Source organism: Hyla sarda, chromosome 5 (assembly GCF_029499605.1).
Source record: "Hyla sarda isolate aHylSar1 chromosome 5, aHylSar1.hap1, whole genome shotgun sequence".
Lineage (NCBI taxonomy): Eukaryota > Metazoa > Chordata > Amphibia > Anura > Hylidae > Hyla > Hyla sarda.
In genome coordinates, this window is record NC_079193.1 from 305,443,863 (window position 1) to 305,467,301 (window position 23,439).

At 41.8% G+C, this 23,439-nt stretch overlaps 1 protein-coding gene across 3 annotated transcripts in view; it reads left to right on the forward strand.

Annotated features, from left to right (window-relative positions):
* The window catches only part of ARFGEF1 (ADP ribosylation factor guanine nucleotide exchange factor 1), a 164,743-nt gene that overhangs the window by 67,873 nt on the left and 73,431 nt on the right, over positions 1 to 23,439 (forward strand). For 2 of the 3 annotated variants that reach the window (XR_008844264.1, XM_056522126.1), the window contains exons 2-9: positions 2,603 to 2,633; positions 4,386 to 4,542; positions 5,614 to 5,760; positions 9,254 to 9,433; positions 12,732 to 12,990; positions 15,139 to 15,252; positions 21,062 to 21,222; positions 22,948 to 23,081. Coding sequence is in view for 2 of the 3 variants with exons in the window: in XM_056522126.1 (XP_056378101.1) it covers positions 2,603 to 2,633; positions 4,386 to 4,542; positions 5,614 to 5,760; positions 9,254 to 9,433; positions 12,732 to 12,990; positions 15,139 to 15,252; positions 21,062 to 21,222; positions 22,948 to 23,081 (1,183 nt within the window). In the remaining variant the exon portion in view is untranslated. The remainder of the gene's footprint in view (positions 1 to 2,602; positions 2,634 to 4,385; positions 4,543 to 5,613; positions 5,761 to 9,253; positions 9,434 to 12,731; positions 12,991 to 15,138; positions 15,253 to 21,061; positions 21,223 to 22,947; positions 23,082 to 23,439) is intronic. The other variant, XM_056522127.1, reaches the window with a different exon arrangement.

The following is a 23,439-nucleotide window of genomic DNA, read 5'->3' on the forward strand; positions in this document are numbered from 1 at the left end:
TTGGATAATGAACCGAAAGTCGTCACTACTGGACTATGCTCAGCCCAGACAATGCATTTTAATCTTGGTTGGCCAAAATATAACTAAATAGATGTGTGTGAAAAAATGATTAAAGAGTCTAATATTTTTCCATAGTTTCCGTTCTTTCATTTTTGAAATGTTTGGGTGTGCGGTATCACAGTTATTAGATAGCAATGTTATCTTGTGTAAACTAATACTGCAGTCTGTTGGGTTGAATGAAACACTTGTAAAGTGTGTAGCTAGCATTAGTCTTAAAGGGGTACTCCGGTGGAAAACATTTTTTTTTTTTTAAATCAACTGGTGCCAGAAAGTTAGACAGATTTATAAGTTACTTCTATTAAAAAAATCTTTATCCTTCCAGTACATGTACTTATTAGCTGCTATATACTACAGAGAAAGTTCTTTTCTTTTTGGATTTCTTTTTTTTTTTTTCTGTCCACTGTGCTCTCTTTTGACACCTCTGTCCGTATCAGGAATTGTCCAGAACAGGAGCAAATCCCCATAGCAAACCTATGCTGCTCTGGACAGTTCCTGATACAGACAGAGGTGTCAGCAGAGAGCACTGTGGACCGAAAAAAACTACAAAAACAAAAGAACTTTCTCTGTAATATACAGCCGCTAATAAGTAATGGAAGGATAAAGATTAAATAGAAGTAATTTACAAATTTGTGCACGGCCCGCCTCAAAGTTCAAAGGAGAAAGCATAGGATACAGTAGAGCCAGCACTGTGTAAAACCATTCTTAATTGAAATCCAGGTTAAAAGTCCATAGACAAGCAGAGGAAAAATTGAGCACTAGGACAAATGTACATGTGTGCAAGGTTAGAGCACCTCTAGACTCCGACGCGTTGCGAGCCATTTGGCCCTTAGTCATGGCATAAAAAGTCATGGTATGCCATGACTAAGGGCCAAATGACCTGAAACCCGTCGGCGTCTAGAGGTGCTCCAACCTTGCACACATGTACATTTGTCCTAGTGCTCAATTTTTCCTCTGCTTGTCTATGGACTTTTAACCTGTATTTCAATAAAGGAATGGTTTTACACAGTGCTGCCTCTACCGTCTCCTATGCTTTCTAATTTACAATTTTTTTAACTTTCTAGCACCAGTTGATTAAAAAAAAAATGTTTTCCACCGGAGTACCCTTTAAGGGTCTATTCACACGGCAGAATTTTCGCTTAAAGCCCATAGACTTAAATGAAAGCCCATAGACTTCTGTTCTGGAAATTCTGCCGTGTGAATAGACCATTAGGGTGGTTGTGCATTGCCTATTAATGACATATACTGGAATATTCCTCTCTGGGGATAGATGGGGAATCTTCAGAGCTGAAAGCCTTCATTTCTCAGGACAGCTTTGTAGTCTGATGAGTCTTAGCTGCGGAGAGGCCCTTGTCCCTGATGATCCTGAGAAGTAGCAGAACTAGTGGTGATGGCAAAGACAGAATGTTTTTCACGACGGTAAAAAGGGCAAAAACACAATAATTTTATTTTTTTTTGCAATATTTCATTATGTTCTATGAGACGGTAATGTGTCTACTCAGGATAGGGATTCTTATCCCTATCTTTTCTCCGATTGTTCTTTATATATGTCATGGCCACGCATACATTTCCCACATTCACCAGCATTTTCATACATATCAGATCTGTCTAAGTTATGTCTGCTCAGTCTCTGTGCTGTTGTATAACTATACAGAATTGACTCTACAAAGTCTGGATGGAAGCCAGGCGCATATGCTCAACATGCAGTGCAAACGGAGTGTGAATATCACCTTAGAAAGTTGCATAACTTTTCATTATAACTTTAATGGATTTTAATCTTAAAAGCTTCTTCTAGGCTTTGTATAGGATAGATCAGTGTTTCCCAACCAGGGTGCCTCCAGCTGCTGCAAAACTACAACTCCCAGCATGCCCGGACAGCCAACGGCTGTCCGGGCATGCTGGGAGTTGTAGTTTTGCAACAGCTGGAGGCACCCTGGTTGGGAATCACTGGGATAGATGTTTAAGCTACAGCTGGACATAGACAGGACGTTTAGGGTATGTTCACACTGAGGACATTATTCTAATTTGAAATGATCCGGAATCTGTGCTTATGTCTACGGCAATTTGATGCGGATTCCGACAAAAAAATTGGATATGTTCTTACAAAAGATTGGAATGTTCTTCCAGAATCCAAATGCTCATGGAACGCTCCGCTACGAAACGTCAGCCATGTGGTAAAAGCTGTGGTATTTTCCATTAAATCATTGGCTGCCGCAAGGAGGGATCTGCACAGATTCTATGTAGTGTAAACCCCCTTAGACTGTCCATCTGCAACTAAAGGGTGTAGGACAAAAGACGAAAACAACTCTGACCTTCCACCCATCAGTCGATCGTCAGATTATAGCTGAAATAGCCTAAAACTATAGGCAGATATAAAGTGTTTGCGGCAATGACTGTAATCTGTAATGTATGTAACTGCACTGCAACTTATGTATGTTCTAAACTCTGATTTGAATGGTATATATATATATATATATATATATATATATATCATTATATTTTTTTTTTACTGTTTTTTTAATTTTTACTTTTTTTTTCTTTGTAGAGGAAATAAAGTGTGAAGCAGAAAAGCAAAGGTATGTCTAATACATTTACTTACTGAACAAATCTCTATGTAATACGTAAATGTATTTAAAAATTATCTATAGGCTATGTTCACACGCTGCAGATTTTATGCAACTGACTTTAAAAAGCATAGATTTATCAAACCTTGTGCAAAAGGATCAGTGGTACAGTTGTCCATAGCAACCGACCAAATTGCGCTTTTTTTTTTAGTCTCTATAAATGACAGTTATAATTTGATTGGTTGCTATGGGCAACTGATCAACTGAACCTTTCCATAAGGTTTGATAGCTCTCCCCCATTGATTTCTTTTGATGAAGGAAAACCTGCTCATTTTCTGCAACTGTTCTGCAGCAGGTGTGGACATTCCCATAAAGTAGGGAATCATACAAAGGTTGTCCGTGCATGCTGGGAATTGTAATTTTGCAACAGCTGGAGGCACCCCAGTTGGGAAACACTTGTCTACGAGGACACACAACAGTAAAATCCTTTTAAGGTGTCTCTGCAGCATATCTTCAGGCCTTAAAGGAGTAGCTCAATAAAACATAACTTGGGGGATAAGTTATCAATCGGGGGGAATTCCGCTGGGAATCTCCTGAACTGGGCCCCGGCAGTCTGCCCGAAGCGGCCATTCCAACCCCTGCAGGAGGCCACGGCTGACACGCCCCCTCCATGTATCTCTGTGGTATACATGGAGGGGGGGGTCGGCTACTGCTTCTTATGGGGGTCGGCACACCCCCTTCCAGCAGACTGCCGGGGCTCTGTTTAGGAGATCATCGGTCCGACCCCCCCCCCCCCTCAATCTATAACTTTTCCCCTATCCTTTAGATAGGGGATCAGTTATGTTTTATTACAGAACTCCTTTAAGCCATGGCTTAATAATATCCAGTACTGAATAGGTAAGGCTGGGTTCACACCACGTTATGCAATACAGTTCCCGTATCAAGTTTTTGATTAAAAAAACGGATTCCTCAAAACCTGACTAAACTGTATCAAAACGTGTACAAATTTTTGTCTGTATACGGTTGAAAACTGTTGTCCGGTTGCATCCGTTTTTTAAGAAAAAAAAGAGTACGTTTTTAACTTTTTACCCCAATATGAATAAAGTTTCACTTGTTTGATTGAAATTCCAAGAAAAAAAAAAACTGTGCAAAGTCAAAAACCGTATGGTGAAAACCGGATGGAACGGTACTCACATACGGTTCTGTACGGTTCCCATTGACTCCCATGTTAAAGAAAAAAAAAAAACGTATACGGTGTAATATGGTTTTTCACCCGGACCAAAAACCATGGTAGGCCATGTTTTTTTGCCCGGAAAAAAAAAGTAAAAAACCGTATGGTTTGAAAAATGGAGACAACCGTATACATTATTGTGCATACAGTTTTTAATGGGAAGTCTATGGGCACGGTTTTCTGTACGGTTGCATATGTTTTTTTAATGAAACCGTATAGCAAAATGGTGGTGTGAACCCACCCTAACCTATGGACTGGAAAATCTATGGGAATTTTGATTTCTAGTGACTGCTGCTTTTTACTGTCTGTCTTATCAAAAAATAAAAAAGAATATCTTAGTGTTGTGTATATTTGGGCTAATCTGCTAGTGTCATAAATTCCCCATTTACATGTATTTACTGTTTTTTTTATATAGTGTAATGGAGTCAGCAGACAGCAGGTATCAATAGGTACAGACAGAGTGTGATGGTGCACGTTACTAATACATGGGCTGCATTTTAACCGTCCCGTATTTTCTTTTTTTCTTCTCTCAGTCCTCCCCAAGGAGATGTGAAGGCCGGTTCTAGCACCCTTCCGCCGGTGAAATCAAAGGCTACTTTTATTGAAGCTGACAAGTACTTTTTACCCTTTGAACTTGCGTGCCAGTCCAAATGCCCGCGGATTGTAAGCACATCTCTGGATTGTTTGCAGGTCTGTATTTTGCTCTCCTTTTATCTATTTTACAAAACCTTCTGGTTTCCTTTTATCCATTATTGCTTTTAAAAAGCCAGACCTCATTTACACCAGCATTTCCCAACCAGTGTGTCTCCAGCTGTTGCAAAACTATAACTCCTAGCATGTCTGGACAGCCTTCTGGTTGAGAAGCACTGATTTAGACCTATTATTGAATAATAAATACATGAATAATAATAAGTAATAAATAATAAATTTCCTGCATGCATTCATTTATTTTGCAAGTCTCAAAAGCACAGTGTGCGCTGTGCTTTTGAGTCCCGTGAAGTATATGTATACATGCTGGAAGTGGACAAAACAGTCGCTAGTTGACTATGCTTGGTCTATTAAAGTCAAATGACCCACTGACAGAATGCCACGGCAAATAGTATCCCTTTTTCACAAAATGCTGACATATACCCCAAACATATTGTAAAATCCTGATGTAAACAGCCCCTTAGAACTCTTAACAATTTGCCTCCATTTGCTCCCAGCCGAGAGCCGCCACTGCTCCAGAGTACTTGGTCAAAAGCCCCCATTACATACCTGTACACCCCTTTAACATGCTAAAATTGCATGGGTGTTAGAATTATGCAACAGGTGTCTGCTAACTTGGGGGACCTACATTGCCATACTCAATCTTGGGGCTATTGCAACTTTTCAGCCAGGGCCTTAAATACCAATACATAAACATATTTGCACTTCAATCAACCCGCTTCTGTTACCGCTGAATCCTTTTCACGACTTAGACCAGTGGTCTCCAAACTGTGGCTCTCCAGCTGTTCTCTAGCCAAAGGCTGTTTGTGCATGCTGGGAGTTGTAGTTTTACAATAGCTGGAGGCACACTGAGTTACTCCAGAGTTATGGTAGCAATATTGTGTTCCAGCTTTACCATAAACATTGTAGATGAGACTAATGGTTGCATAGAATTTTTTTTTTTTATATTTAAATTGCTCTTCATATTTAGGTATTATTACTAATATTATTATATTAAATTTGGATTTATACGGTGTAATAAAATATCTATATATTTTTTTTTGTTATGTTTAGAAACTTATTGCATATGGACACTTGACTGGCAACGCACCCGATAGCACAACACCCGGCAAGAAGTTAATCGACCGGATTATCGAAACTATATGTGGCTGCTTCCAAGGACCCCAAACAGATGAAGATGTCCAATTGCAAATCATAAAGGTAGTGTACCTGGCGTAAATAATAAAGCTTCTCTGTTCTGGTCTCTGGCTCATACATAGAGGAGTACACTGTGGTTTGTTATTAAAAGTGAAGTTTCTTTGTTTAAAAAAAAAAAAAGGAAGAGGAAAGAAAAGAAAAGAAAAAACACATTTTGTACATTCTCCAGGGATATCTGAAATAAAGTGTAGTAATGCATATTTAATAAGAATGTGTTTCTTTGTTCCACAGACCTAATCAGTTGTGAGAATTGCGGCAGTGATACGCTGTCATTTCATACAGACAGACAATACAAGCTCAGCTTCTCTGCTTAACAGAGCTGCAGGTTCATAAAGGCATCAATAAAAGATTGCTGAAGAAAGCTGCCTGCTGATCGTAGTTCTGGTTTACAAGAAAAGAGCTGCACCTTAAAGGAAAACGGTCAGCCAGGTTCACCCACACTAAACCCAATACACCGGGTAATAGTGTGGGTGAACAGGATTCTAATGAGGGGTCACTTACTTAAATTGCTTCAGTAGGTCCCGAGATATCAGCTTCCAAAGTTCTATTCTTGTATTCAGAGCGCTGCGCTGTGGAGGAGGGCCCCCCTGGCTGGCCGCTTCTGTCTCCCACTGTTACCTCCTAATGTCGCCCCAGCTATTTAAATATTCATAGTCTTCAACTCCAAGTCTTAGTGACTTGGATTCACCAGTCACGTGTCTGCAGCGCTTTCTCTGCAGAGTGCATGCGCCGGAAAATTTTCATCTGCTCTCCAGTCATGAGTAAATCTTCTGGCGCATGCGCTCTGCAGAGAGAGCGCTGCGCTCACGTGACTGGTGACTCCACGTCACTAGGACGTGGAGTTGAAGACTATGAATATTTAAATAGTGGGGGCGGTATTAGGAGGTAACCAAGGGAGACAGAAGCGGCCAGCCGCGTTCTGAATGCAAGAATGGAACTTCGGAAGCTGATATCTCGGGACCTACTGAAGCAATTTAAGTCAATAAATTCATGGCATCTACAGTGACACTGTGATGTACTTGATGTGGAACCGAACACCATGTAGAATACCGAACACCATGTAAAATCATATAGGGGACATTTATCAAGGGATTAAGAGCTTTTTTTTCTGCTTATAAAAGTTGCACAAAAAGTTGCATTAGCACCTAAGCAAATTTTTGTGCGACTTTTGGCTGTAAACAAAAAGCTACAAAAGAGACTACGAAAGTGAATTTTATTTTTCATTTTGCAGTGGTCAGGGATTTATCAAGTGCGAAAGTCACACAAAAAGTTGCAAGCCCTCCAAAACAGCGTAAATGTAAGCCAGCCCGCAGCTGGAGAGCAGATTTTTATATTTCCCACTGGCCGCCATCAGGGCATGCTGGGAGTTGTAGTCTTGTATCAGGTAGCGGGTGGGAGATGTGCGGTGCGGGTGGGTGGGAGACAAGGAGGCGGTGTGTATAAGCAGTGTCCCCTTCCCCTCATTAAGTTAGATAGAGTAGCGGGGTTAGAATCAGATGGAGCCTGGGCTCCTTTTAACATACCTCATTAGTCCCTAATGTAATTTCACATTTCCCGCGGGGTCCCGTTATTGTAAGGACATGCTGGGAGTTGTAGTTGTGTGGCGGGGGCAGAAGAGTTGTAGTTGTGCAGCAGAGGGCAGGTGACAAGTAGAGATGAGCGAAGTTACAGTGATTAGATTCGTCACAAACCTCGTGGCTCGGCGGTTGCTGACTTTAGCCTACATAAATGAGTTCAGCTTTCAGGTGCTCCGGTGGGCTGTAAATGTGGATACAGTCCTAGAAGACTCTGCAGCCCACTGGAGCACCTGAAAGCTGAACTAATTTATGCAGAATAAAGTCAGCAAATGCCGAGATTCGGGACGAATCTAATCACTGTAACTTCGCTCATCTCTAGTGACAAGCTTGTCACCCGTCCGCACATCTCCCGCACCACATGACTACAACTCCCAGCGTGTCCTTACTGTAAGGGCATGCTAGGAGTTGTGCTTGTGCTGCACGGGAGATGCATGGGCGGGTGACAATAAATGTGTTAACCTATTTTTCTTTTCTTTTTTTTTTCTCATTTTAGATCCGTGGACTGCGTTGATAATCAGCATTTTTTTTTTCTTTCTGTTTAATGTTAATAAAATCATTAATGAGGGCTTGTGGGGGAGTGGTTTTTTGGAAAAACATTTTTTTAATGTGTTTTTTTTTTTAATTACATGACAGGCATAGTAGTAGAACCTGTCTTATAGATGGAGTCCATTACTAAGCATGGGCTTAGCATTAGCCCCAAAAACAGCTAGCGCTAACCCCCAATTATTACCCCGGTACCCACCGCCACAAGGGTGCTGGGAGAGCCGCTACCAACAGGCCTGGAGCGTAAAAAAATGGCGCTCCTGGGCCTAGGCGGTAACAGGCTGGTGTTGTTTAGGCTGGGGAGGGCCAGTAACAATGGTCCTCGCCCACCCTGGTAACATCAGGCTATTGCTGCTTGGTTGGTATTTTGCTGAAAATGAAATTAGGGGGAACCTTATGCATGTTTTTTTATTTATTTTTTTATATTTAAGTATTTATGCAAAAAATAAGCATAAGGTTCCCCCTATTTTTATTCTCAGCCAAATACCAACCAAGCAGCAACAGCCTGATGTTACCAGGGTGGGTGAGAACCATTGTTACTGGCCCTCCCCAGCCTAAATTATGCCAGCCTGTTACCACCTAGGCCCAGGAGTGCCATTTTTGACACTCTGGGCCTGTTGGTACCACCTCTTCCTGGCACCCCTGTGGCGGTGGGTACCGGGGTAATAATTGGGGGTTTGCGATAGCTGTTTTTGTGGCTAACGCTAAGCCTGGCTTAGTAATGCACTCCCTCTCTAAGACTGCTTCCCCTACTAAGCCTGTCAAGTAAATAGAAAAAAAAAAACACAACACGTTTAAAAAAAAAAAAAAAAAAAAGGATATATTCCCAAAAAAAGAAACTCCCCCAAAAGTCCTTGTTAACCATTTTATTAACATTAAACAAAGAAAAAACACTGGTCATCGACGTAGTTCACAGGATACACGGATCTGAAATGAGAAGTAAAAAAAAGTGGTAAAAAAAATGTAACACACACACACATCCCAAATTTACAAAGCTGCAAATTGGTGTTCTGAAGTGATTGTTTTTTTGCTTATGTGAGCCAAATTTATCAACCCCCTGAGATAGTTTAATAAATGTGTCACACATAAGCAAAACCAAAGCAAGAAAAAAATACCTCCAGAACTCTCTCACAAAAGCAACAATGATAAATGTCCCTGATAGGGTATGCCAAGATGGTGCACATTCAAAGCTTGTGTTTATCTGCTTCTTATGTGGCGTCTGTTTTTTCAATGCAATAATAATGCCACAATGCCAGTCCCATTATATTTGGCCAAGGCTAAACTTCTAGTTCCATACAGACTGTATTGATTATATTGCAGGTATTTTTTTTAATGCTAACTCTGCATCACTTATCTTTTTCTTTTTTCCCCTTTAGGCCCTTCTCACAGCTGTTACTTCACAGCATATAGAGATTCACGAAGGAACTGTACTACAAGCAGTAAGAACATGCTACAACATCTACCTGGCCAGCAAAAATCTTGTCAATCAAACCACAGCCAAGGCGACCCTGACACAGATGCTCAATGTAATATTTGCACGGATGGAAAACCAGGCGGTGAGTGTCCAATGTATTTATGTCTGAATGAATCGCCAAACCTGTTCATCTGGCCTCTCACTGTACTAAAGGATCCTTCAGGGGCACCACAAATGGGTGCTAAAGGTCCAGAAGTAGTCAGTCTTATTCCGAGCCTGTCACATTTGCCACTCAGATGTGTTATAGATATGTAATCATATGGGCATGTTAGGGCCTTAACAATAATTTGCTCTGACGTGATTGTCCAACTATACCAGTATACCTGCACTAACCACTGAATGTGCATTCTTTTGCCCCTTGTCTTGCCCTCACCTGATAGAAGAGGTAAGCAGAAGATTCACCTTTATTGTACTACAGGGATTATTATTATTATTATTTTATTTTTTTTAAAGATCATCAGGGTTAGACATGTAATGCAGAATTTACATAAACATTAAAGGTGTCAATACACTTTTTAAGCTGTAGTTGTAAAGATTTGGGGGCAGCTTATCTCTCCCGCAACAGTAGACCAGTGTTTTTCCAAACAGCGTGTCTCCAGCTGTTGCAAAACTACAACTCCCAGCATGCCCGGACAGCCAAAGGCTGTCCGGGCATGCTTGAAGTTGTAGTTTTGCAACAGCTGGAGACACACTGTTTGGAAAACACTGCTTTAGACAGTCGGGCAACTTTTGTTTAAGATGTGTGGGCACCTTAAAGGGTTAGTCTGGCGATTTAAAGGGGTTTTCCAGGAAAAAAAACTTTTTTTGTATATCAACTGGCTCCAGAAAGTTAAACAGATTTGTAAATTACTTCTATTAAAAAAAAAAATCTTAATCCTTCCAATAATTATCAGCTGCTAAAGTTGAGTTGTTCTTTTCTGTCTGGCAACAGTGCTCTCTGCTGACATCTCTGCTTGTCTCGGGAACTGCACAGAGTAGAAGAGGTTTGCTTTGGGGATTTGCTTCTACTCTGGACAGTTCCCGAGACAGGTGTCATCAGAGAGCACTTAGACAGAAAAGAACAACTCAACTTCAGCAGCTCATAAGTACTGAAAGGATTAAGATTTTTTAAATAGAAGTAATTTACAAATCTGTTTAACGTTCTGTAGCCAGTTGATTATACACACATATATATATATATATATATATATATATATATATATATATATACACACCAAAGAACAAAGAGAGCGGCACTCCAGGTACGTGTAACCCAGTGAGGGTGTATTTATTCACACATCTTTAAGAAAGCGCGACGTTTCGGCTCCTCAATAGAGAGCGTGCTTGAGAAAGGCTCTATTGAGGAGCCGGAACGTCACGCTTTCCTACAGATGTGTGAATAAATACACCCTCACTGGGTTACACGTACCTGGAGTGCCGCTCTCTTTGTTCTTTGGTGGATTTCTTTGGGGCCTGAGTCGGACCCTGGAGCTGAGCACCCGACGGGATCTGGAATCCCTGGCAACAGCCACGCATGGTGCTTCTTCATCTGGATTGTTTTTTTATATATATATATAAGTTTTTTTTTCCTGGATAACCCCTTTAAGTTCTTTTTAAAAACTAATCAGGAAAGAGTGGAATTATAAAAGCTCTCATTCACTCCTTTCTCCCACAACGCCACTGGTATCTCTGAGCACCAGTTCCTGCTGTGTGTGGCTTTTGAGTTTGGACACACCCACTCATCCAATCAGCGGCCGCAACGATGTCCCACCTCAGCCACTGATTGGCAGAGCAGGAGCGTGACATCACATCCCCAAACCTCCGTTGTGCAGCTCCATTATACTGATGGCAGTGCGGGAATGAGGATGGTAAAAGAGTGTTCTTTTTGTTATTTTTTCTTTAACTTATGGATTCATAAAAATAAAAAAAGATGTTAATAGCCGGACTACCCCTTTAAGGGGTACTCCGGTGGAAACCTTTTTTTTTTTTTTTTTTTTAAATCAACTGGTGACAGAAAGTTAAACAGATTTGTGAATTACTTTTATTAAAAAATCTTAATCCTTCCAGTTCTTATTAGCTGCTGAATACTACAGAGGAAATTCTTTTCTTTTCCAGCTTTCTGCTGACATCATGACCACAGTGCTCTCTGCTGACCTCTGTCCATTTTAGGAACTGTCCAGAGCAGCATATGTTTTCTATGGGGATTTTCTCCTACTCTGGACAGTTCTGAAAATGGACAGAGCTGTCAGCAGAGAGCACTGTGGTCATGATGTCAGCAGAGAGCTCTGTGTTCCAAAAAGAAAATAATTTTCTCTGTAGTATTCAGCAGCTAATAAGTACTGGAAGGATTAAGATTTTCTAATAGAAGTAATTTACAAATCTGTTCAACTTTCTGGCACCAGTTTATTAAAAAAAAAAGTTTTCCACCGGAGTACCCCTTTAAGGTAGTTCATATTAGTGCAACATCCTGTCCATCTGTTTCAGTTCCCATCTCTCCCAATCTTTACAGATAACAGGAAGAGCAGGTTGTGCTTTAGATGGGTACAGGAGGTAGCTTTCCTGCTCTTGTCTCACACTACACAGCAGGTCAACAATGGTGGAAAGCAGGCTAGAATCAAAGGAATAGACGGCAATGCTACATATGGGGATGCAGGACATTGTGTCTTCTCAGGGGTAACTAACGCAAACTGCAAGTGTGCCAGTACCATTACTTGGTGAAATATCGAGGGACGCCATTTTACATTTGTATAAAGGTGTTTTTCATTACTGAAGGGGTTATGCAGCCTCATAATAGCTTAGTGAATTTCGTGTAAAGTCATGACTGAGCAGAGTTTGGGCTTTTTTGGTTGTTATTTCTTTAGCTTGAGGGCATTTGGCAGAAATAAACATTAGAAAGATGCTGTTTTCCGCACCTTCACATCTTAGTAGAGGAATTCCATTTACTCTAACATTTTAGGGTGGGTTCTCTCATATCTGATATAATTTGCATCTGGTGGCATTGCACTCAATCAAAAAACTTTGCATGCAGCTTTTTTTAATCTGATGAGTTGACTGCTTCAATGCCATATCCATTTTCTCTTGAAATCTGCTACAAGTAAAAGTATGATACAAGTGAATGGAGTTTTTAAAACCCTTCCATTACTGAAAACATTCCCATAGGTTAAATTCCTCATTAGTTACACCAGCACGTTTTAATAAAAATAGTTTTTGTAAGGGAAGGTTCACACGTGCTGTATTTTGCTGCATATTTTCTGCTGTGTATTTTCCTTCCTATTGAAGTCATTGAGAAGCAAAATACACAGCTGATTTTGCTACTCATTGACTTCAATGGGTAGGAAAATAAGCAGCAGCAAATACGCCATGTGTGACCCCACCCTAAAGATGAATTTTCCTTTTTTCAGCTCCAAGAAGCAAAACATATGGAGAAGGAACGACACAAACAGCAGCATCATCTGCAGCACTCTCCACTAAGCCACCATGAGCTGGAATTGCCACAGATGAGACACATTATAGAGCAGACAGATCAGCTGGCTCGGGAGCATGACGGTGAAATGGACCGACATCCGAGCTATGGAGAAAATGTAGAACAGGAAAATGGATATGATGCTCAAACCACAGAGAATGAGAATCCTGATGTGGACCAGTCTGCACACACTGAAGGTATGTGGGTGAAGGTTGCTACCAGACTGAGTGTAGTGTGCTACTGTTACCTGTGTAGATAATATTATTATTATATACCTTTGGTATACTTAGGTCCAGTCCTACCAGTTTGGGTTTCAGGCAGATTGATAAATCTGGGCCAGTGTGCCAAGTGGAAAAAGTGTTTAAAGGGGTATTCCATGAAAAAACGTTTTTTTACATATCAACTGGCTGCAGAAAGTTAAACAGATTTGTAAATTACTTCTATTAAAAAATCTTAATCCTTTCAATAATTATCAACTGCTGAAGTTGAGTTGTTGTTTTCTGTCTGGCAACAGTGTGCAGTTCCCGAGACAAGCAGAGATGTCAGCAGAGAGCAGAGTAGAAGAGGTTTGCTATGGGGATTTGCTTCTAAACTGGGCGGTTCCCAAGACACGTGTCATCAGAGAGCACTTAGACAGAAAAAAACAGCTCAACTTCAGCAGCTCATAAGTACTGAAAGGATTAAGATTTTTTAATAGAAGTAATTTACAAATCTATTTAACTTTCTGGAGCCAGTTGATATATAAAAAAAAAGTTTTTTTTCCTGGATAACCCCTTTAAGCATACTTTTTCATCATTGTAGCTTACTCTTAATGTTTTTAACGGATCCTCTGTAGTTGCATGGCTAATTGTTTGGTCCTCAGGGGGTGGACGGTCCCTGTTTGCCAGCAGTATATGGACCCAGTTTCTTGAATGCTATTTATTGATTTATTTTACTAGAGTGGGCAGACCTGCTTCACTGGTTGCACAGAGACGATCATCTCCTCTTCTGATCTGTCAGGGAGCTGACAGCTGAATGCACTCTGCACTGGGCTGTCTGTTCAGGAGAGCAGGAAGCTAGCTGATTGGCAGACGGGTGTGCACACTTAAGATAGTAAACCCCTCCCACACTTCTGGATCTCCCGTCTGATTGTGAAGTCACATCAGACACCCAGAAGTGAAGAAAAGCTGAAGACTGCTAGTTAAAAAGAAGTGAGACACCTAGTGGCCTAAGTATATAACTTTGATAAGATATTAACGAATGCACTTTATTGAAACCAATTGAAAAGTTGATTAACATAATATGATGAATAAAAAAATGGATTGAAATGATAGTAACACTTTAATTATTTTAATATTAGTAAAATCATCATTGAATGTCATCACTTGCTAGTCTTTCTGTATCATTTGACAATCAAGCTACATAGTTGTGTCATCAGCCATTACTAACACTAAATGGGTGTGTTCACATGTTCAGGTTTTTAATTGCAATTATTGAATACAAAACCAAATGGAGGAAGCATATAAAAGTAACAAAGAGACTCTTTTTAAATCCATTCCCAGCTTTGCATTCAGTGATTTCAAGTAAAAACCCTTAAAACATGTGCATAACAGGCTAAAGTTAGCAGCAAATACTACATGGTTTTGGACTGGGCCCATTATGTTGATTCTTTTTATTATGAACTTTCTTAACACCACTGAAGCTTTGTTCACACATTAAAGGGGTACTCCTGCCGCGGTGCCAGCTCACAAACAGCCGGGGATAAGATGTCTCACCGCGGGGGTCCCGCCGCTGGGGACCCCCGCAATCTTGTGCTCGTCATGGCCGTCACACCCTCTCCCATAGACTTGCATAGCGGGGGGGTGATGTCACACGGGGCGGATTCGTGACGTCACCATACTCCGGCCCCGTGGTCGCCACCCGGCTGTTTGTGAGCTGGCACCGCGGCGTGCAGCTCAAACAGGTGGGTGGCGAGCACAAGATTGCGGGGGTCCCCAGCGGCAGGACCCCCGCAGTGAGACATCTTATCCCCTATCCTTTGGATAGGGGATCAGATGTCTCAGGGCCAGAGTACCCCTTTAATGTGTGAACAAAGCTTCAGTGGTGTTAAGAAAGTTCATAATAAAAAGAATCAACATAATTGGCCCAGTCCAAAACCATGTATAGGTAGTATTTGCTGCTAACTTTAGCTTGTTATGCACATGTTTTGTTTTTCTATCTTTGCACAAATCAATTTTCTCTCTTACTCTTTTTTTTTTCTTTTTTACTGCCAGAATACTAGACCTGAGAAGGCTCAATGCCAGAAACATTCATTTAGTAAACCTTTTGTCTTAACGTTTAGTATCTCTAAATATTCTTCTTCTCAGATCACTCCAAACCAGATTTGGCAATAGGAGTAGATGGCAGTAATGAGTGTGAAGAAAACACCCAGGATATTATTCAGAGTATAATACAGGAAATGCTCAAGTCTGTAGTGGGAGGTAAGATGTGAATTAAAGCCATAGAATACTATTTTGAGAAGAGCACCCCCTCATCCTGATGGGGGATTTCATGCAACAGATTTTACAGTTAACCATACGTTATGTATAATGGTTGTTTTCTTTAAAGGAAATGGTCATCCTGTTCACTCATATTAAACCCAATACACTGGGTTATAGTGTGGGTGAACAGGAGACCGATGCAGGGTCTCTGACTAATATACCTTCTGTCCGGTGCCCGGTCCCTCTGAAGATCCTCTTCCATATTTGCTGAATTGCGTTCTGGAGGCGGGCCTGCCGGCTGGATTTGAATTTTCATGGTTCCTAGTCATGTGAGCGCTTGTGCCTACTGAGCGCTCACGTGACTAACGACCATAAATATTCAAATTCAGCCGGCGGGCCGCCTCCAGCACAAAATTCAGCTCAGAAAAAAGCGGATATGTGTATTAATCAGAGACCACGCATCGGTCTCCTGTCCTGTCCAAAGGATAGGGGACAAGATTAGAGATGAGCGAACTTACAGTAAATTCGATTCGTCACGAACTTCTCAGCTCGGTGATTGCTGACTTTTCCTGCATAAATTTAGTTCAGCTTTCCGGTGCGCCCGTGGGCTGGAAAAGGTGGATACAGTCCTAGGAAAGAGTCTCCTAGGACTGTATCCACCTTTTCCAGCCCACAGGAGCACCTGAAAGCTGAACTAATTTATGCAGGAAAAGTCAGCAACCGCCGAGCCGAGAAGTTCGTGACGAATCGAATTTACTGTAAGTTCGCTCATCTCTACATAAGATTTCAGATCTCACGATGCAGGGGTCATCAAGAGGGGGAGGGGTTGTAATGTCACACCCCACCCCCTCAATGCAAGTCTATGGGAGGGGGCGTGGCAGCCGTGACTTCCATTGGGGGGGGAGCGGGGCATGATGTCACGAGGGGGCGGGGCCATGATGTCACGATTCTCTGGCCTATGCATCGCCAGTCTTCAGGCACAGAGTGAAGCTTGCTCCGTGCACCAGATGACAGGGGGTGCTGCAGGAGAGATCGTGGGGGTCCCACCTTTGGATAGGGGATAAGATGTCTAGGGGCGGAATACCCCATTAAGAGGAAAATCCCCATAGCAGAACACTTTCCAATGTAATTTTGTGTGCAATAGAATTGTTTGTAAGTCTTTAATAATGACCATCTACATTTTTAACTTAACACGGGAGATAAGTGTTAACATTTGTCCAGTTGTAGAATAGTGGGAATTTTTTATTAAATTCTAAGCTTACTTTATTTCTATTTTTATAAAGGTAGATTTCCGAATACTGTGTAATGCTTATGGGCCAGATTTGTCAGGCTGCTTTAGAATTTGGCTTATTGTCAGACTGCATGGTCTGTGTTTACACCACCTACTAGTTGCCCTACTTTAAGTGAATATGTTGGCACATTTTTATTTTTTTTGTCACAGTTAAGCATGCCCCAGTCACACCCCTTCCTATTAAACTACATCTTCATGTAAGGTGCAGACACCTTCTGGCAGCCAGATCTGGCAGGGCAATTTCTAAACTGGCTGCTGCCATATATCTGCTGAACCCGTGCCGTACCCTATTCAGTTCAGTGAACTGGACAAAGTCATGATCAGTCGGGTAATTTTCCAACTGTATTCGGCTTTTGGTCCAGACTGAAAACTGCAGCAAACCTGTTTTCAGTCTAGCAAATGCCATTAACGTTCGTAATTGTAACAGGAGTCATGACGGGCAAAGAGGATCCCATTCACTTGAATGGGATTCCTCTAACATCCGTTATGACTCCTGTTATTCCGCTGTAAGATAGCAGGAGAAAAAGACGTCGCAAGCACAAATTTTTCTCCCGCTATCTTCTTATGGCCATGGTACTACCGGGCACAAACTGTAGTGTGAATGAAGCCTTAGAACAGCAGTCTGTGCTCCACAGTAGCTTTTCTTAATGTAACCATGCTCCCACTGATACACCAGTGAACCTTTTTATAGGGGTACTCCACTGGCCAGCGTTCAGGAAGTAAATGTTCAGAACGTTGTTTTTGCGCTGCGGGGGTCATCCACGCCCCTCGTGACATCACTGACATGCCCCCTCAATGCAAGTCTATGGGAAGGAGCATGATGGCCATGGCAATCAAATTATATGTACCAGTACTTAGATTAGTCACCTCCAGATCTTGCAAAACTGCAGCTCCCAGCATGCCTGGACATGCTGGGAATGGAAGTTTTGCAACAGCTGGTGGTGCACAGTTGGAGGACCCATGCTATAGATGATCCATTAGTACAGAGATGTGATGTGGGGCTATAGCTAAGCTACAATGTCTACAAGGAGCCTCAGGTAGTCTGAGACCCTCATCACTGTTTCAGGCTGCTGATCTGTCCCCTCTTCTGCCTACTAAGTTTGGCTGCTGTTTATAGGACATATACAGTCATGGCCGTGAATGTTGGCACCCCTGAAATTTTTCAAGAAAATTAAGTATTTCTCACAGAAATGGATTGCAGTAACACATATTTTGCTGTACACATGTTTATTCCCTTTGTGTGTATTGGAACTAGAGGGAAAAAAGCAAATTGGACATACTGTCACACCAAACTCAATAATTGGGCTGGACAAAATTATTGGCACCATTTCAAAATTGTGGAAAAGATTGTTTCAAGCATGTGATGCTCCTTTAAACTCACCTGGGGCAAGTAACAGGTGTGGTCAAATATGAAAATCACACCTGAAAGCAGATTAAAAGGAGATAAGTTCACTTAGTCTTTGCATTGTGTTTCTGTGTGTGCCACACTAAGCGTGGACAACAGAAAGAGGAGAAGAGAACTGTCTGAGGACTTGAGAACCAAAATTGTGGAAAAATGTCAACAATCTCAAGGTTACAAGTCCATCTCCAGAGATCTAGATTTACCTTTGTCCACAGTGCGCAGAATTATCAAGAAGTTTCAACCCATGGCACTGTAGCTAATCTCCCTGGGTGTGGACGGAAGAGAAAAATTGATAAAAGGTGTCAATGCAGGATAGTTCCGATGGTGGATATGCAGCCCCAAACAAGTCCCAAAGATATTCAAGCTGTCCTGAAGGCTCAGGGGGCATCAGTGTCAGCGCGAACTATCCGTCGACATTTAAATGAAATAAATCGCTATGGCAGGAGACCCAGGAGGACCCCACTGCTGACACAGAGACATAAAAAAGCATGACTACGTTTTGCCAATATGAATTTGAGTAAGCCAAAATCCTTCTGGGAAAATGTCTTGTGGACAGATGAGACCAAGATGGATTTTTTTGGTAAAGCACATCATTCTACTGTTTACCGAAAACAGAATGAGGCATACAAAGAAAAGAACACAGTACTTACAGTGAAATATGGTGGAGGCTCAATGATGTTTTGGGGTTGATTTGCTGCCTCTGGTACTGGGTGCCTTGAATGTGTACAAGGCATCATGAAATCTGAGGATTACCAACAGATTTTGGGTCGCACTGTATAGCCCAGTGAAAGTTGGGTTTGCGTCCGAGATCTTGGGTCTTCCAGCAGGACAATGACCCAAAACATACGTCAAAAAGCACCCAGAAATGGATGGTACCAAAGTGCTGGAGAGTTCTGAAGTGGCCAACAATGAGTCCAGATCTAAATCCCATTGAACACCTGTGGAGAGATCTTAAAATTGCTGTTGGGAAAAGTTGCCCTTCCAATAAGAGAAACCTGGAGCAGTTTGCAAAAGAAGAGTGGTCCAGTATTCCGGCTGAGAGGTGTAAGAAGCTTATTGATGGTTATAGGAAGCAACTGATTTCAGTTATTTTTTCCAAAGGGTGTGCAAGCAAATATTAAGTTGAGGGTGCCAATAATTTTATTCGGACCATTTTTGGAGTTTGGTGTGACATTATGTCCAATTTGCTTTTTTCCCTCCCTTTTTTTATTTAGATCCAATACACACAAAGGGAATAAACGTGTATACCAAAACATGTGTTACTGCAATCCTCTTCTGTGAGCGATACTTCATTTTCTAGAAATGTTCAGGGCTCCCAACATTTACGACCATGACTGTATTACATTTTCACTAGGTTGTGTCTACATAGAGAGAGCTGATATCTAATACAGCAGGGGCAGAAAGATCATAAAGTAGAGAACATTAAACCTCCAGTGAGAACCAGATGAGTATCAGGTAATTACCTCTCATATATACTGAGTCAGATAAACCTAAGGCAAGTTTTACACATGTGGATTGTGGTATGTTTTTTGGAGTGCCTCATCCTGACTGTGACCTAAATTGACAGCATCATAGATCTCTATTATGCTCTTGATTCGGGGGATTAAACCTGTGGTCAAGATGAGACACTGGGCTGTAATACTGCACCCGTAACACACTCATGTTACACCAGTCTTAGAAAAGTGCAGCCTGCAGGGTCACTTTGATATCAAATGAATGCACTGCAAGGTAGGAGACAATTGGAAAACAAAATACAATAATAATATATCTTGGAGCAATGCATATTTTCTTTTTTGTGATTAATAGAGCTGTAGAAGTTTCTGGTGTTCCGGTGTCTGACCGGCAGGGAATGTGCGGTTTGTTAAATGGGCACTGTCAGATACAAAAACTTTTGATATGTTGTAAAGCATGTATAACCAATAGGTTTTGCAATTGCTTTCATTAGAAAAATTTCAGTATTTCATACTGAAAGAGCCAGTCAAACAGCTGCCCCCCCCCTCCCAGCCTACTTGAACACATACTAGTTCTGCTGTGTCCATGCGTCATCACCTATGTCATGGACACACTTCCTTGATTGACAGCTATGAGCGCAGGGCTCACAGCTGGAGGAAAAATCCTCCCACTGTCAGCTTGTGTCCCGCTAATGTCAGTGAGGACAAGCTGGGAGTTGTAATTTTGCTAATGCCAGGGGACATGTGAGCAGACAGCATACTGAGGGAGGGGGCGGAGACCTGCACAGTGAGGCCACACCCCCTCCCTTTGAATTGAATTCAGACTAGTGAGCTAAATTAAAAGTGTAATAAAAAAATAAATAAAGGTGCTAGACACATAAAATAGATATATGTACATGGTCAGGATTAGGTACTGAGTGATATATTAAAGGGTTTCTCCGGTGCTTACACATCTTATCCCCTATCCAAAGGATAGGGGATAAGATGCCTGATCGCGGGAGTCCCGCAGCTGGGGACGCCCGCGATCATGCACGCGGCTCCCCGTTAGTAATCAGTCCCCGGAGCGTGTTCGCTCTGGGTCTGATTACGAGCGACTACAGGGCGGGCGGCCTGTGACGTCACTCCTGCGCCGGCGTGTGACGTCACGCTCCGCCCCGCAATGCAAGCCTAGGGGAGGGGGCGTGATAGGGGATAAGATGTTTAAGCACCGGAGAACCCCTTTAAAAAAAAAATAATTGTTTGATCTGACGGGTACGGTTTAAGGCATCAAGTTATAACATAATTTAAATAGTTAATAACTTGCAGCACCTTTTGGTCCTGGCCTTTACAAACGTGAGTGCACTTTCCTGACACACACAGTGTTCACAAGCAGATGAGTACCTTATCACATTATACACGTATTAGATCTGCCTCCTGTCGTTCATATAATTGGCGCTGTTATTAATCTTCTGCCCGGTGGTGCCCCACGTGATCCCAGGAATTGTTGTTATTTCTGATATGTTCTTTTGCTTATTAAGCTTTGCTTGTTTCTATAAATAATTTTTTGATTTACATGTAATGATCTAAACCTGCTGATGTGTCCGCGAATACAAAAGTAATAATCTCAAGTTAATTAATTATTAGTATCATTTTAATAGACTTGCGTTTACTCCACTTCATACTCAGGTGATGAGACCATCCATATTGAATGTGCTGCAAGAACATCAGAAGATGGCAGTGATGGGGATGCTATTCATGCCAATGGTATACCTGGCACACCGATATCTATGTCATACACCCCCTCCCTACCAGATGACAGGCTGTCCGTCTCCTCCAATGACACTCAGGCAAGGAATTCCTGTTGATGAAATTAATGTCCGTATTTAGAATACAGTAATGCTAGAAAGTCTTGATATTGTAGATAACTGATATTGTAGTTGTACCGGATTTGCACGTTGCAGCCATGTCTTCTGTTATTGCTTCTGAACAGTAGAAAGCGGTTATATACTAATGTATATAATAATATGGCTGCAGTGTTTATTTGAATAGTTATGTTTGGTAGCTTTAGTGGTCTATAGTTTTTCTGTGTCTGTACTTTCAGGAAACCTGAGGCTCTTCTTTTAGGGTAAGGTCTCACAAGAGCTGGGCGGTAGAGATGCAGCCGCAGTGCAGACATGCTGTTTCATGCAATTTATTACTCATTGTTAATGGACGCACCATTTCGCAAACTACAAATATTTTACTGCAAAACCATGTAGGCAATAATAACTTTTAATAATGCATTTTTAATAATACATTTTGCAGATTTTGCAAAAAAAAAAAACATTAACAATCAATAGAAACCTCTGAGGAACAGTATGTCCGCGTGATTTTCAACCACATCATGGCCATGTCTCTGTCTTCCAGCATCTGCACTGTGATTACCTAACATAACATGGTCCAATAAGATGTTTCTATAGTTAAAGGGTTACTCCCCTGGAAAAAAAGTCGACTGATGCCAGAAAGTTAAACAGATTTGTAAATTACTTTGATTTAAAAATCTTAATCTTTCTAGTACTTATCAGCTTCTATTTGCTCCACAGGAAGTTCTTTTCTTTTTGAATTTCCTTTCTGTCTGACCACAGTGCTCTCTGCTGACATCTCTGCTCATTTTAGTAACTGTCCGGAGTACAAACAAATCCCTATAGCAAACCTCTCCATCTCTGGACAGTTCCTAAAATGGACAGAGGTGTCAGCAGAGAGCACTGGGGTCAGACTGAAAAGGAAATTCAAAAAGAAAATAAAAACTTTCTGTGGAGCAAATAGAAGCTGATAAGTACTTGAAGGATTAAGATTTTTAAATAGAAGTAATTTACAAATCTGTTTAACTTTCTGGCACCAGTTGATTTAAAAAACAAAAAGTTTTCCACGGAAGTACCCATTTAACTGGGAAAACATTGGTTAAAGGGGTTGTCCGCTGCCCTGCAGTTCGGAGCTCTGCTCACGGCGTCCGGAAGTTCATTACTCCGAATGCTGTGTGCGGGCTTCCGTGTTCGCAGCCGCCGGGCGTGACGGCACGCCCCGCCCCTTCGTGACGTCTCGCCCGCCCCCTCAACGAAAGTCTATGGGAAGGGGGCGTGACCGCTGTCACACCCCCTTCCCATAGACTTTGGTAGAGGGGGCGGGTGTGACGTCACGAGGAGGCGTGCGTGACGCCACGAGGGGGCGGGCGAGACGTCACGAAGGGGCCGGGCGTGACGTCACGCCCGGCGGCCGCGAACATGGAAGCCCGCACACAGCGTTCGGAGTAATGAACTTCCGGACGCTGTGAGCGGAGCTCCGAACTGCAGGGCAGCGCACAACCCTTTAATACAGGCAGGATGATTGTAAACCCATGTGGCAGGGCCCTATCTCCCTCTATATCAGTGTGTCATTTACTGTGTCTCCTTCATGCTATGTATTTAAACCTTGTCATAGTACAGTACAACACACAGGAACCAGGGGCACTATATAAGTAAATAAATAATAGTAACAGGATGAGTGTTCAGAAATGACATGACCAAGTCCATAAAGTATTCCTTTCTTCTTTATAGGAATCGGGAAATATGTCAGGGCCTACTCCTGGTGCTAAGTTCTCTCATATTTTACAAAAGGATGCCTTCCTAGTTTTTAGGTCACTATGTAAATTATCTATGAAACCACTGTCTGATGGACCGCCAGACCCAAAGTAAGTATTATTGCTGATTTTAATCTCCTTTAGACTGATCCAAAAGTGCCAGTCACTCATTTTCCACAACAAAATGTCAGAAAGAAATCCAGCTCACCACTCCAATGTAGTGCATGGATCTGTGCCCAGCATGGCGCACAATGTGCAGAAAAAGACGTTTATCCAGCATTTGGAAACGATAGCTTTATTGAAGATCACTAAGATCACTTGGCACTGTTAAAACCGACCATACCATAGGACGCGTTTCGAGCGCATGCACTCGAAACGTGTCTTAGGTATGGTCAGTTTTAACAGTGCTAAGTGATCTTAGTGATCTTCAATAAAGCTATCGTTTCAAAGTGCTGGATAATCGTCTTTT